General features: G+C 42.3%; 2 protein-coding genes across 2 annotated transcripts in view; one reads left to right on the top strand and one right to left on the bottom strand.

Moving 5' to 3' along the window:
• tmx3b (thioredoxin related transmembrane protein 3b) overlaps positions 1-15,840 on the bottom strand; it is an 81,078-nt gene that overhangs the window by 44,403 nt on the left and 20,835 nt on the right. The window contains exon 9 of the mRNA XM_079575955.1: positions 15,538-15,604. Coding sequence (XP_079432081.1) covers positions 15,538-15,604 — 67 coding nt within the window. The remainder of the gene's footprint in view (positions 1-15,537; positions 15,605-15,840) is intronic.
• LOC306977596 (uncharacterized protein) lies at positions 8,167-10,253 on the top strand. The gene is made up of 2 exons (XM_079575990.1): positions 8,167-8,524; positions 9,801-10,253. The coding sequence occupies exon 2, from the start codon at positions 9,896-9,898 to the stop codon at positions 10,250-10,252; it is 357 nt and encodes a 118-aa protein (XP_079432116.1). The 5' UTR covers positions 8,167-8,524; positions 9,801-9,895; the 3' UTR covers position 10,253.

Below are 15,840 nucleotides of genomic sequence, written 5' to 3'. Positions count from 1 at the left end.
GTTAAGGGCACTCCCGAAATTTAAGCTTTTGTCCCGAATCTAGCCCAAACTGTCCCAACTGACCGATTAAAGGCTGGTTATTGTGGTCTGAGAGAGCGCTAGAGCACCCACGGCTCCACCTCGCACCCTGGTCTGCAAAGGCTAAGGACGCGGCACGGGTCATTTTTTGCAGATAATACACCGGTCTGGGTTTGTGACAGACACAGGGATAAACTCTGTAAACTTTGAGGACAGAGACGAGAGCTGCAGTCAAGAGGCCTGAAAGAACTCCAAATGTGCCAGTTTTGGAACTTCTATTGGCCTTTCTCTCACTTACAAAACAGCCGCACAGCCTCATTTTCCCGTGCTGTTACATTCCTCACTCATCCCTGCGATAAATTGTTTCGGTGATCAGTAGAAATAACACTTAAAACACTCCTCTGCTCTCCATTCCATCCCCCGCCCACCCTAGATGAGTCCAAACGTACCTCCCACTCTCCCACTTCAAACTATCCCCCACCAGCCATTTAAATAAGTGAGACCTTGTGGAGACGGTACAGCGGAGCACTTGATCACAGCCGGCGCAACCAAATCTATTCAATATTTCAGACTAACGCGTCTGTAACCCACTCCCGAACATTAAACGCATTACCTATTCCCAGTGGACACGTTTTATTTATTTTGCGGGCCTTAAAAGGAAAAAAACAACATTTGGGTTTGTAAATGATTCGCCACACATCATTTTGACAGAATTTAGGCCGGCATTTTATATTTGGTGACGATGCATAATTAAGCAGTTGCGAGAGACGAGAGTCAAAAATATCTCTCTACGCAAACAAAAACACATACATTTTTAAATGTTTTACACCTTGTCGTTAAGTGATTAGTTTCAGTTTTGCGCTGATAGCTCCATTTAGGTTGGAAAGAGCTCAGATAGAGCTTTAAAATGACTCCTCTCACAACTTCTTAGACCTCAGGGGAACTGAGAAACAGTCAAAAGTTTGTACATCTCGGCAACCTCCATCTCTCTCGGTACAGCTGTGTTTTATGGCTTTTTCTGCAAACTGTATTTGTAGATTCTGTGTTCCCATTTTTTGTGGAGGTTCAGCTGATTTTTTTTACTACATAGAGTCCATGATGGTCCTGAAGAAAGCAGCTTATTAAAAGTAAACAAAAAGCTAGCTTATGGGCTAAAGACATTTGAGACCTACAAATGTCCTCTTCTGAAACACTGAAGAGGCACCAAGAGCCCCCACACCTGCAGCAAAGTGGAGGCGTCACAAGAGGAGCTACAGGAAACAAAAAAGGGACAAAGGACGAGGTATCCGGGCAAGACTCACACCTAAGCCACATATCCCTACTAGAGTTCTGGCTAATGGACTTTCACTGGAGAATAAAACAGATTAACTGCTAAACTCTTCCCAGAAGATGGTGAAAGGCTGTGGAGCGGAGGGAGCTGCACAGGAGGAGAGGAAGAAGGAGCTGACCAGTGCAGGACACCATGCTCTGAAACAAGAACAACCCCAGACATGCACCGTTCAGAGGATCAGAGGAGACTGAAGGCAGCCAGCCAGGTTTCTTCCGGGTGCTACGGTTTCTCCTACCTCCAAAAACATGCTGGGCAGGTTGACCCACAGTGGTGGCGCGCTCAGTCGCAGTGGCTCAGGACTAACCCCTGAGCACAATTTCATTGTACGGTTGTACAATGACAAATAACGCACTTACTTATAAAGACACAGAAACTTCGCATTTTTTGTTTTGGAATCAGATGATTTTTGTATTTAAAACAAGCTCTCTCTGAAGTATCAACTAAACATGAATGTCTTGAATAAATCAGCTCTCTGCCTCTAGTAAAGCGCCCTCTGCTGCCACAGTTCAACCATATTTTTTTTATTATTTAGAAGCATCATATACAGGATTATAGAAAAGACAGTTGGGAAAATCGGCCAAAAATATCAGCCGTGTACATCGGCTTTAGAAAAACCCATATATATATATATATATAAAACCCAAACTAAGAGACAATCGTAGCTACGACCAAAGTTTTATCGTAGCAGTTTCAGCTTCAGAAGGTGAGCGCTACATGCTAGCATTGTTTATTTTGGTCGAAAAGTGCAGAGAAAGTAAATGCGGAGTCGGAGTCAGACCCGCTCATGCCCGGCCTGTGTTGCTGTGACTCTGGTGTGCGCTGATGTGTTGACGGGACATACAAAAGATCCTCTCTGCAGCGAGAGGAGGCTCACTCTACGTTCATACGCTGTAAAAAAGAATGCAGAATTGTAGTAAAAATAAATCCGCGAAACAGCGAGGCCGTGAAAGGTGAACCGTTTTATAGCGAGGGACCACTGTATTATGAATTTCTTATCTATGAAATAAACATACAGAAACTAAATGAAAAGGAGCAAAGTGGTTCAACAGTCCATAAATACATAAACCGATTCGACTTTTTTTGTGTATGCTATGTTTATAGTCCGCCAGAAAACGTCTAATAAATGGATTCCCAGAACAAGCTTCCTTCCCCCTGGGCGAGGCCATGCTCCTGAGGATGATGCGTTGCCCTCTGTATCTATGCAATCATTCACAGAGTCCTTTTAAATAAAGCATATTACGAGAGTTTCATAAGGTTATGAATAATTACTGTCAAGTACAGCCTTCATAATGACATGTTAACAAGCTCGGCTGACCTTTGTGCTCCTTGTTTCAGCAATTACGAGAGCGGTGATGACTTGTACATGCTTCTTAAGCTCTCGGCCCCCAGTGGAGACAAAGGCGCGCTGCATAACACTGAACACGACAGCCTAAAACCCGAACATGCTCTTGAAACCCCACGGCCATTGCTCCAAGTACCATTAAAATGGTAATGACTCAGTAGTGCTCGTATTGAAAGGCGCAGGTTGTACAGGCTGCTGAGTCAGGCTTTGAGAGGTGCTGTCGAAGTCAAAGAAAAGAAAAACACATTAAGGCAACAGATGTTAATACGTGGGTTATTCAATTTCTTTTGCATCCAATCATTTACTCGGCTGTATTAGAACTTGTACTGTTGCACTGAATATAGATTTTGATTGTGATGCTATCAGAAATATACTCAATGTGGTCATCCTCTTTTCTTCCTTTTTGTTTGTAAAATTCAAGGCCTGGTAATAACAGAAATCCTTCTGTAGTTTCATGGAAGGCAATAGAAAAGTGCACGATGTTGTAACCAAAAAATGTGTCAGCAAACATTTGCATTTTAGGTTTAAATCATAAATTTAATTTCGAGTCCTCATTTTCACACCAACCCCGGAGCATAAACAGAGAACACTGAAACACTAACTGAAAATTAATAAAACGTATTTCAGAGAGGAAAAAAAGAATCAGTTGTTTTGCAATTTGCAACAATTTAAAATCAACAACTACGCATACTTAGTTTATAAACCTGCCACATCTACCAACTTAAAGTGGACATATCATGCAAAATCAGCTTTTAAACTTTTATACCATGTTCTCCACATTTGAAAGCCAATAATCCACCTTCTGACCAGCTCTGAGCAGTTCTGCTCAAAGAGTGTTTGTCAGGCCGTGCTAAAGCTGTAAACCATGTCGTGAATCCAAAAAGAAAGTTTGCCTCTGCAGGCAACAGCGAGAATGGACTGTGTTTAAAACAAATACACAAGCCGTGATGTTAAGACAACAACAAACAAAGAAATTGATTATTTATTTGGTTTGGACAGTGCATGTTAATGAACATACATGGGACTCATGCATGTAAACACGCCACACTGGATTGTAACCTTAGGCTAATTTCCATCGATTGTCCGACACTCACACTCTCAAACACATTCTCAATCATCTTGATCTATTTTACATGTTTTTAGTGTTGGGGAAACCTACGCAGACAAGGGGAGAACATGCAAACTCCACACAGAAAGGCCTCATCCCGGACTGAACCCGAGATCTCCACTAACCCCTGCACCACCGTGTCGCCGTAATAAACAGTTAATTAGCCCTGAGCGGCTCCAGAGACTGTTCATGGCCTTTAAGAATATGGAGGACACTTCTATTGCTCAAGAAAAAAACTCAATAAAGTGGATTTTACAAGATGAACAGCAGCAGAAAGGACTCTGCGTGCTTGCTAAGGTGAGATGTTGATTGATCTGACATTTTGAAGGCAACATTCCAGAGACCTCTCCATGGAGAGAGCACAGCTGGCACTCCACGAGGACCCCATACTGCGACGCCACGGCCTGATGAAGCTCCACTCCTGCTCGACCTCCTTCACCTTGATTCAAATTGGACTCGCTCTCTTAGCCGTTCCACGGGCTGCTCTACGGGAACCTGTCAGCGCACGGCTCGCCCAGCAGGAGGCGCACTGAAAGATGAGGGCTCCGAGCGCAAATCAACATAGACGGTTGGGCGGAGCTGAGGAGTGATCAGGCGTCGGAGAGGTGCGAGTGCTGGGGCGGAGGCCGACAGACTTCATGGTGAAGGTTAATGGCACTGCAAGGCTTTCCATGCAAATGAAAGGGAGCAACAAACACGGGAGGGACACAGAGGGCCACGGACAAAATGTCACTTAGTTCTAGTCAAGATTTAGTCAAATAATTCGATTTTAGTCTAGTTTTAGTCGACTAAAATTGCACAGACATTTAGTCGACTGAATGCAAGATTAATTTAGTCAACTTGACATTTAAAATATTTAATTGAGGTCATTACAAGTTTGGATGATTTTAATCTAATCGTCAAAAATATCGTAGTCAGTTTTTGTCTTATCGTCTCAATTAAGAGCAAAATATTTTAGTCGACAGAATGAACACTGTTAACATGGCAGAATAATCAGATCATAACTGGACTGCTCTGGAGCTGTGTGTTTAAGGCAGTTATCTTCATGATGCCAATGGTGTGAGAATATTGTATATCGTTCCACCCCAATGCACCCTTAGTCAAATTTTGTACCCATGATCTAAAAATTAAATATAGAATAAATAAGCATGACAAGCAATACTTTTTTTCTTCTAATTTATGAAATTATGTTATTCTCGTCTGACCATAAGCCTGGCTCGACATCTGGAGAAGGATCCCATACGGGTCGCCCCTGCGGCTTTGAAGGATGGGTCAATGCAGAGGACACATTTAGTTGTACATTTGTATGATACATTAAAAGCACCTTAACCATAATCATAAATGGTAAATGGTCTCAACTTTGGCTTCGTGTGGATATAGTCTTATAATGGATTGGAACCCCTGACCTTAGGATCATGAGACGACCCGCTCTACTATATGCGCTGCTGTCGCCCAAAGGAAAAGTAGTATAAAGTAGTATGTAAAGAGTCACTTTTAAATAAACAATGATCGCTAGGGGTGTAGCGGTTCAGCTCATGGTTTATAGTCTCGGAATAAAATTGGCAATGCTTTCAAAGCTGCTTTATGATAAAATGTGCAATTGTAAAGTCGCAAGCAAAATTGTAGCGCTCTAAACTTAAATAAAAAAAGAGAGAAAAAGAAAAGAAGCAGCGCAAAAGGGCCATGTGCTGGTTAAGTGGTAAGTTTCAGTTTCAGATAAAGCACTCACCTGGCAGCGCGTTTGATTTGAGGCTCGTGTTTGGGCTGTTCTTGGACAACATTCTGCTGGGCCTTTTTTTGGAAATAAAGCTTTTGAGGCGGATTATGACCAGGATTGGATCTTACGCATTTGTCTGAGCCTTTGTCAATGCGCCGTGCTCTGGATCTATAATTTACCGCAGCCTCAACAGGAGACACTATTACAAGGACACGATTTCATGTATTTTTGGAGGATGTAGCAGCTGTACAGGTGAGGACCGTCTACAGCCTTCAGTTTAGCGGTGAGTGATGACACACACATGGCACAGGTCACGGAGCCTCTGATATTTGCACCGTGTTACACCATTGTTATACTCCTAATCATCGCCTCTGCCCCTATAGTCTCACTCGACACATCTGTGGTAAACACTGAAGAGCCACACCAGGAACTTGAATATTTCCATGAGTCGATTGATGTTTTTCACACTGCACGGCTACAGTTACACAATGTCCTCAGGGTTTCTCCACCTTGTTTTCCCTCAGTTCTCACATTGTCATCACATTCAAGGCCTGTTAATCAGCCCGCCTCTTTAATGCTCCACTTTATCCGTCTGCCTGGCAGCTTTACCATAAGGTTAAACTTCCACTGCCTCGAACTAAAGGATTATGAGCAGGGTTCATATCAAGTCTTTTTTTTTTTCTCACACAAGTCAACCACAATAACAAAAAGCCGTATTGTTGCTCTCTCTGTGTTAGACTGAAAGATACAGGCAATAAATTATGCATGAGCCGCAATGGTGAAGTGTACTTTAACAATGTGCTTCAAACAGGGGTCCCACTGTTCGCGATGTGCAATCAAAGCTCCACAGAAAGACGTCAAATATGGTGCAACAAAGCGAAAGGGCTTGTTTGGAAAGTCCAGCGATTGTGCGCCTCGCACAATCGCAGCGGGCGATCAACAACTCTGTAATTGTGAATAGCAATCGCAACTTTCTGAATTTCAAACACAAGTGAGCGGAGAAGTACAACCAGTGTTTGTGTTGTGGTTCAACAACAACAAAAAAGGCAGCAGAGGACATATGTTGACAGCCTTAGACCAGGGCTGCAGAGTTAATCACAGTCTGAAGGGTTGCAATCAGTCAAAAAGAAAGACTGCAATTTGTTTTTCTTTTTATTTGACCATAATACAATGGGGTCTTATTTCTTAAAAACCTGATAACCTGTTGTTTAGACCACTACACTCATAAGCTAAAAAATGTGTCTCTTGTATTAGTTTAAAAGTTCTTTTTTCAAGCAGTTTGTTTTGTCACTTAGGTCATCGTAAAAGCACAAACTAAATCAATGATAGTGAGGCTAATTGTTGTCTTACATCACCATGACCGTGTTGCTCCTCCCATAGACATATTATAGTAGACTGTCATTCCTCAAGCCTCCCCATTTACATAGCATGGTAGAAAATAGGATACTCCTCTCAAGAGTTGTCACAGGGGAAACTTTAGAAACTAGTGCTGCACAATATATCTCAAGAAATATCGTATTGTGATATAAGACGCCATATCTATAATCGCAACATCACTAAAGTCTTCATCGGACTGGGATCCACACATCACAAACAATGAACAGAACATGTATTGTCTAAAAGTTCAGTTTCAGTTAAACATTTCCCAATTTCGGTGTTTACTTGTCTTGGTCCTGATTTTATCTTTCTTTAAGTCTTCTTTCAACACACATTTGCTGACACCTTTGTTACTTAGAGATTTGTGTTTAATAAGAATGGAACATATTGTGTAAATGGTGCATGAAAACTGTATTTTTTCATTTTTTTTTAATCACATAACGCTAAACTGGCATTGCTTGAGGACATGTTGATGGAGTAAACTTAAAGCAGTACTAAGTAACTCTTGCCCCTCGAGGCCATAAGCGCAACTACAGGTGTCGTAGCAAGTTACGATTTTTTAACTTATTAATTGTCTTGGAGAGTAAATACTACACTGACAGGAAAGGCGATGGGAGAGAGGGATATTGTACATCCAATTATACAATGGAATTTTTTTTTTCACTCAAACTTGGCTGTAAATACTGTTTAAAGTGACGCTAGACCGCAGTTAGGGAATATCGCAGCAGTGTCCCGCCATGTGGACCAAAGAAAAGTTCTTTCCTCGCCTATTGGTTGCTGTCGGAAAGTTGGAAAAGTTGTGTGAAGAAAGTCCATGAATTTGTTAGAAATGCACCACGATCAACAGTATAAAAGGTCATATCAAATATTCATCTTTGTGAATAAAATGCATTGAAAAACAAAATTTGGTGTAGCGCCTTTAAATTCTAGTCATTAAAAATGTGCGCAGTGGACTCAATACATAAAATCATAAACAGCAATCTCAGGTGCATTTGTGCTTTGTCATATTTCTGATGAACTTTTAGCCTGTAGCCTTTATCTTGTATATAAGAGTCAAAACAACTTCAACATATTGAACTAAATGCTAATGTTTCATGAAATGGCAATGAAACTAGGCACACTGCCGTCTCCAAAACATGGCAGCGCTTCCTTTCTCCAATCGAACATATTTCTTTATTCTGCCAGTGTCGATGTTGGCTCCTTTGTTGATTGGTTCCCTGTCCGTGCGACCAGATAAACCTCAAATCCAACAGTCAAATCAACAGGCGCCTCTCTACCTCTTTACACAGAGAAAAGGTGTGGAAAAAAAGCCCTAAAGATTAACCACCTGTCTGTGCTGAGATGACAGTGCGTCACTTTACGAGCGAGCAGCCACACATCACACAGGTGCTGTAAACCCTGGCTGCAGGCTGTTGATGCAAATGTCGCCACAGAGTTCTAACTGGATAAACATTTAAAAGGCAGAGCGCCATGCAAAGCGAGTGTCAGAAGATTGCATGTTCGTCCCGCGAGTGCGGCAGTCGGGAGCGGCGCAGCGGGGACGCCAGATGCGAACGACCACATGCGGAGGGCGCACGCCGGCTGACAAACGGCGCTCTCTAATGTCGCCCGGGCCGATCGGCGTCGCTGGAGGTGAGGGCCTAACGAGATGAAGACTTTTGACTTTTAACGGGCACGTACGCGGTTTAAGAAAGGGGCTTTTGATCAGATTCAGAAGAATTCTCAAAGGTGGGTAGATATTTTCTCAGTGATTTCATTCACGGGTCACTTAGGAGAAGATCTGAAACCAAATGAACCAATACTGTACTTTTACAACATCTATTTTTACAATACCAAGTGGACACAGGTTAGTTGTTTGGGTTTGCACCGCAGAGGTTTTCAAAAAGTGTCCAAATCTGTTTTAGAATGAAAGATATTTGTCTCACTTAGAGCTTAAGATGTCAACGTGTTTTCAATAGGTTGCGTTCAGGACAATTCAGAATTTGATGTCATTTTCGAGGGAGAGCAGGAAGAGTCCTTTCCAAATATACTAAAGCATAATACAGAGCAGACATGAGAGTCGTTTTCGTGTCGGGTTGATAGACCCAGTGATGACATAGATACTGATCTAAATAAAAAATATAACAGAAAAATCTCCATCATGTTATATCTAGGGCCGTGCTCAATATGTCGTATCTGAAATATATCGTTACGGAGTACGTGACGTTACGCATATCGAATCGAGGCACCTGTATAGTGATACGCAAATATGCTTACGTTAGGTTGCTTTGTTTGTCTCTAACCATCTTTTCTGCACTCTATATACTCAGATAAATGGATTACATTTCACGCTGAGCTTATTCAGCAAAAACTGAAGTTCCTAACGGATAAATAAAGTGAATTTGATTTGATATTAAATTAAAACCTCAATTTTGTGCACCTATAGGATCTTTCTTAAAATGTGGAATATATTTTGTACAATGGACACTATCACAATGCACTTGAATCATGATAAGCATCCTAATCATGAAGTTGTTGGCAATACCCAGACCTAGCTATGTCATGTGAACCCAATTCACCTTAAACAGCCAAGTCCGGATTCCTTCAGAGATAAACATATTTCCAAAATGACCTTTGCAATTCCTACAATTAAAATGGTGATTTAAATTGATTGGTTGGATCCCCTTAGATTTTATATTTGAAACACTGGTGACTGAACAAGTAGTGCCACATTTGCAAAAGGCAGCGAAAGCCGCATGAATCTTCACAACTTCGATCTGCACATCACTTTGATTTTTACAGCGATTGGTTATTCCGCTCTTGAGATGAAATTGTACGACGGAATAGTTTTAAGACCCCAGAAGCATCCCGCCGTCATCCATATTACATTCTCCACAGTCATATTTTAAAACTCTTCTTTACTTTGCAGGGCAGGATAAATTTGCCTTGTGAGAAGGATCAAAGACAAATCAGCGTTGCAACCTTTTCCATAAATCCTCAGAGTCCTTGGCGGGGCACGTTGCCATGGCGATCCGTGACATCCTGCGTATCCGTGTCCTGGAGGAGTCTGCGGAGTGCGGGGTGTTTCTCGTAAAAGTCCAGTGCAACGAGCCCCTCCTGAGGCAGTTCTGGTGCTGCAAACCGCCCTTCTGCAACGGGCAGGTCGAGCAGGCGGATTTGAGCCTGGAGACGTTGACGGAGATTAAGTTTGTCTTGAGGGCCACGCACCGGGGCCCCAACCTGCCCAACAGCCACTACTGGGGCCCCTTCGTGTTGACGCTGTGCCTGGACGCCCTGCAGTTCCGCTTCCAGCTGCCGAGCGGAGGCGTTCCCATCCAGGATATCCTCGAGGAGCGCGGGGAGCTCATACTGATGAGATGAACTGTGGGTAAATGGCTCCGAGCACCGTATGGAACTAGCATTGGATCTTTCATTGCCATGTTGAATATTGTAAGGGAAAGTTAGACAGGATCTCCCAGCTTCTGCTTGTGGACCTCAGCATTTCTTAACTCATTGACTGCCAATGACGTCTATAGACGGCAATTGAAATCTGAACGTTGATTGTCAATCAATCAGTCAATTAGGTTTTTCAACTGGAACAGCTGCAGCAAAGCCTTGAGCATGTCTGGTGTTAAAATCTTAGTTGTGCTGCCTAATGCTGCCACCTAGTGACTCAATAAATGAACTACAACTTCTTTCATTGAGTCACTAGGTGGCAGCATTGCTCTTTCATTTTCTCAGCTTTTTGATCAGAAAACAGCATTCTGGGTGATTTCACCTATTTTCAACGGAAAGAGGTACAAACAAACATTTTTATGAAAGAAGAGAGTCTAATCTTTCTTACATAGACCCAGACCTAAATTTTCTGTGGGTCTTGAAAAAAACTGTCAAAATCCTGAAAAACCTCCGGCAGTGGGGAGCTCTCTGATTTGAAAATGGCTGGCAGTCAATGAGTTAAAAGACTATATGGCATAAATGTATACCTATGACTACAATACTGTGGGGTGTAGTCTCTTTTTTCTCTCATGGGTATAGTGTGAATTTTAGTGGACCATTTCAGTTTGTTCTTTTTCTTTTCCTCAGGGGCCCCAGTCCCTTGTTTCCCCTCTCAGCTCTGCCTCTGCAAATGTTCAATTCACTCCACGAGCCTCAACTTGACTGCATTGAGAAAAGCTTTCTGGTGGGGCCATTTTCAAAGGATCGGCCTTTGCCAAACCCTATTATTGATCATTTCCTTTATTTATGGGAAGATGCAAGATCAACACCAACAGAACTGCTAATCATTTTAAGTTTAAACTAAGTACTTTTGGGGGTCGTGGTTTGTCACGGGGCATTAAAGGTTGATTCCGAAGCTACATCCCGTGGGAACCACTGATGTAGACAACACCACTGCTACAACCAGTGCATTTGAGGTCAGGCAGATTTGAATTTTCAATAAGCAGAGGCTCTTTGTTTGACGTGTGTTTACAATTACAGTCATCTTTATTATAGGTTTTGTGCCGTTTGATTTGTTTCTGCATTATGTTATGCTGCTCTTGATGAATTTCCTCTCTCATTAAAAAGCTTTGGAGCATCAGCTCGTGTGTAATTTATACCGTCAAAACATAAGTGGTGGAAAACATCAAATTTGACTGGCAGCATTCCCACTAATTAGAAACTCTTACAGCCACGTTCCAACCTGGAGATGTTGCCCAAAGGCAGAATAAATCGCAAGAGGAGTCAACCGGACCGGTGAATAACTTCAGGAGCAAAGCAATAGAATAGACATTGGGAAACATGGTTAGTATTTTCTCTGTATACATATGGAAACAGAGCAAATATGGGAAAAGCAAGCAAATCTACTACAAGTCCTTAATCTACAATGTACTGTGTGCTCTATAGGGCTGGGTACCAGTACTTTCATGATACTTGTTTTTTTATACAATATCGGGTTCATCTCCGACGTCAAGAAATGTGTGAAATGGGGAATAATGGAGGAAAAAATAGGGGAAAATGGGGGGAAAATTCTGCAAAATGGGACAATATTACTGATAAGTCACTTCCTTTAACCTCTTAACCCCCGCCATTTTCTGCAGTTCGGCTTTACCCAAATTTAAAGGGTCACAGCCTCTAGGCCAGTGTAACGCCTCATTTGAAAGCTAAGGCCTACAACACTCATCTAAACAGATCTTTTGATCCGCATGGTCGTCACTTTTTTTCATTGCTGTATTGTCACAGATTTTTTTTTTTTTTTTTGCTTGTTGTCAGAACAACAAGCCACAACAAAGGTCTTTGATTTTTTTCCCCTTTTTTCCCCTCCCCCCCAACAAAACAAACATATGTTTTTGTATAGTTTATCATGGTGCCCCCATGTGGCATCAAATTGTGAAGGTTGGCCTCTTAAATCATATTTTATCTTTTCCAGGTGGAGAAAGAGCAAGAGGTCCCTATACCAATGCGAGGCTTTAGGGGTGTTCGTTGATTTCCACTCTAATAGTATTCCCCTTCTAGCTATTAAAGTAGAGAAGGCAATAATATTCCTTTCATGGTTGGAGTGTGACTTCCAATTAAGATTGAAAAAGGTTCCAAAAATTGCTACATCTTCACTTGTCACCGATTTTTGACACATTTTCATTGCTTTGTGTCACTTTTTTGTCTCATTCTGTTGCTCTTTTTGTGGTTTTTTTTTTGTGTCACTTTTTTGGGTCACTGTCATTGTTTCTTTGTCGCTCTTTTGTTTTGGGGGGAGCTGAACTGGGGAAAGTGTGCTCGGTTCAGGCGGGGGTTAAGAGGTTGAGGCATCCAAACTTGGCTTTTAAGATAAGATTTTATTTTCAGTGTCTCCTTTTGATACTTTTAATTCGATATCTGTAGTACCTAAACTTTTTTTCCAATACCAAACTAGTACCACAGAAAACTTTAGGAAAAACAAGCGCCAAGTTTCTGAGCCGCAAGTTATTTCTCCTCAAACTTTCTATCCGCAACATCCAGTGGATCATGGTGACCTCAGGCAATCCAAAAGCGTCTTGCGTGACCTCCCGTGTCAAACCCAATCTTCCAGTCTCTTACTTCCGAGCCTGGCCCCTCTCGTGGGCAACCCCTGGCCTCGCCTCGGCCTAAACTGTGGTCCTTCCCTCCCACGCAGACCGGCCTGTCCGCCCTGCCCTGCTATGTGCGTCCAAAACCACGGCTACATCTCAGGGCTCGCCGCACACAATAGCGGGCGGTTCCTCGGTTTCGTTTTAAGACGGGGTTGAGGCGTAACCGTAACTCAGCGTTGGCGGCAGATGAAAAGCGGACACAGGTCGTTGGACGCAAAGTAGGAGAATATAAGCGCTGAAAATAAAGCTTTCTAAGGCAGGCGTGATTCAGCTTGGAAACTGGCTGCCATGACAAGAACACCAAAGTGGAGGGATATACGTTACCCAAACAGCCAGTCAGAAAGTGATTACCAAGTACCAAATGTGATGGAGAAGCGTGTAAGCCTGTTGCTAAGCCTCGTCTGAAAACACATGATCAACAAACATCCCTCACACGCGGAGGCTTCATGAGCAGAGACGGGCATCATGCCTAAAAATAAAACCCATGATTCATCACAAAAATCTGGTATTACAAACCTTGAGTTGATAAAGATTCATTCACTCCAGACTCTGCGGTTTATACAGAGAGCCAGTCAGACTTTCAATGCCATTTCAACGACACATTTTTAATGCCACAAATGCAAAAAGAAATCAATACATTTATCATTTGAAAAGATTTGGATCTGTTCTAGTAAACAGAGGAATTATGGAGCATTTGAACGTTTAAAAGCAAAGTGAAGAACGTTAAATAATGAGCAAAAAAAGAAAAGAAAATGGGCAGTCATTTTATAGAAGCTTCAGCTAAAACTTCAACTCAAGGCGCTGCACTTCAAACATTGAGTGCCAAAAACGGAAAAAAACTTTTTTTTATTTTTTTATTATTACTATAAAGCTAGTGACTTTAATACACCTTATGTGTGATTTTGGGAGCTCTGTGATGAACAGAAGTGAAATAAATGATGATCAAAATCTTGTGAAAAGTCACGATCTGGACATTTGATATATATTACTGCGTTTTTCTCTTTTTTTTCCGAGGGAGCGTGGTGTTGTGTAGTGAAGTTGCAGAGCCAACACTCTTCTCTCACTCTCTGAAGCACGTTTGCAGAGCGGCTTCCCATGGACAGATCGAAACAGTTGAGATTTTAAAGTTTCTCTGAGTTTTTAAATGATTACAATCGGTCCAAGGACGGCTGAGAAAGACCGTGTTAAAGTCTTCAATCCGAGAACCAGGCTGTTTAAAGGCACACGTGATAAAAAGTGATCGATCCACGGCAGCATGCAGTGTTTCAAAACGTGTCAACATCGTTGTCGTTGAAAATTGACTTGAAACTGAAATATTTAGGCATTTGCCTCTTCCCATAACGTTAGTGCCAGAGAAGAGAGGAGGAGAGGGGAGTTAATCAGAAAGGAGAGTGTTGCATAAAACATGCAACTGTTTCCACAGGCTTTTCCTGTTTCCAGAAAAAAAAACTGTGTTTTTGATTATAAATAGCCTCTTTTTAGCTAGGATTTCTCTTAAACTGTTTTCACCAACGGAGAGATTAGAGTCTCACCTTTCAAACTAGCCATAGCATGTTTCAATATGCTATATAGCTATAACAGAGAACATGCTGTGGTGCTACAAATATCACGAAAATTTGCCTGGATACAGCTAAATCCCCAAACCAGCGTGGCATTCAATGTGTCAAATTCAAATTTAAGGCTAGTTGGAATCAGTTGCAATGCTTTTTAAAGCCTTGCAGAACCGTGCCATTGTGGCCATATCTGCACCTGGGGCAGACTGACTGGTGATAGGGCAGATTGGCAGCCTCCCTCCTCTTACTCATACGCCACCACATTCCCCCAGGCGGCGGATGAAATGCCATGCCCAAGGACGCTGCTTCTGCGAGAGGTGGGGTTCGAACCGCCAACCTTCCGATCAAGAGACAACCCTTTACCACTTCATCACTTGGGCCACTGTCGTCCCAAATATCCTTTATCAGTAAAAAAAAAGTTCGTATTTTGACGGTAGTGGAGTTAAATGCTTCTTAAAGGCCCTTTTCCTGATGCTTTCGTTCACTTCTTTTGCTGTACATTTTCGGTTGTCAATTATGTCTACAACACATTTTAAACTTTTCGAACACTTTTCTAACATTCCACAGCACATTCTATGAGGATGCTCTCAGGATGGAGCAAAACGTTGGCAAAATAAGTCCAGGTGAATAGCTTTTAAACAGAGAAGATAGAATTACCCACCTGGACAACGTTTTACACTGATCTCGTGAATGTGCTGATACTGTGCTGGAGATGCTTCACACAAGAACATTTATGAACTAAAACATGAAATCATTGAAGCTTAGCAATGTGATTAACCCGTATCGCACGACTCATCCCAGGCCTTTTTCTTTCCTTGGATCGTTATGGGCCCAATACACCTCTGGGGACGTTTACTATTCCTTCTAATGATGAAAGAAGACCAACAGAGACTAGCAACCAAGCGAAACAAAAACAAGTGTGGCAGCGGGGAGTCTCTTTACTCTAAACTCACCTTCTCGGGGCTTAATCAGAAACGCACTGCTGCGAATGGAGACTCGCAAACAGAGAAAAAGAAAAACAACTCAAACTCACCATCGTACGTGAAATATCCGCCATCTTTGAAGACCACGACAGCGGGGAGCTCCGGCAGAGTCATCTCCTGAAAATCAAGAGAGGAGCGTTTCACAATGATCAATTATGCTTGTTTTTTTTGGGTTTCCTCCTGTGTGCACCTGCGAAATATGGGACGAGTGTGCTGGAAGGAGCCTCTTTTCTGCAGAGGCAGCGCGGGGAACGAGGGGGATGATCAGGAGGGTAACACGACACAATTATTACCCGCCGACACACCCACACTTCTGCAATAATACGCTTGATATTACAGGGAATGTGGGAGTT

The sequence above is a fragment of the Gobius niger genome (assembly GCF_951799975.1).
Source record: "Gobius niger genome assembly, chromosome: 18".
Lineage (NCBI taxonomy): Eukaryota > Metazoa > Chordata > Actinopteri > Gobiiformes > Gobiidae > Gobius > Gobius niger.
The sequence above is the reverse complement of the archived record's forward strand: the minus strand, read 5'-3'. Positions and strand labels throughout refer to the sequence as shown.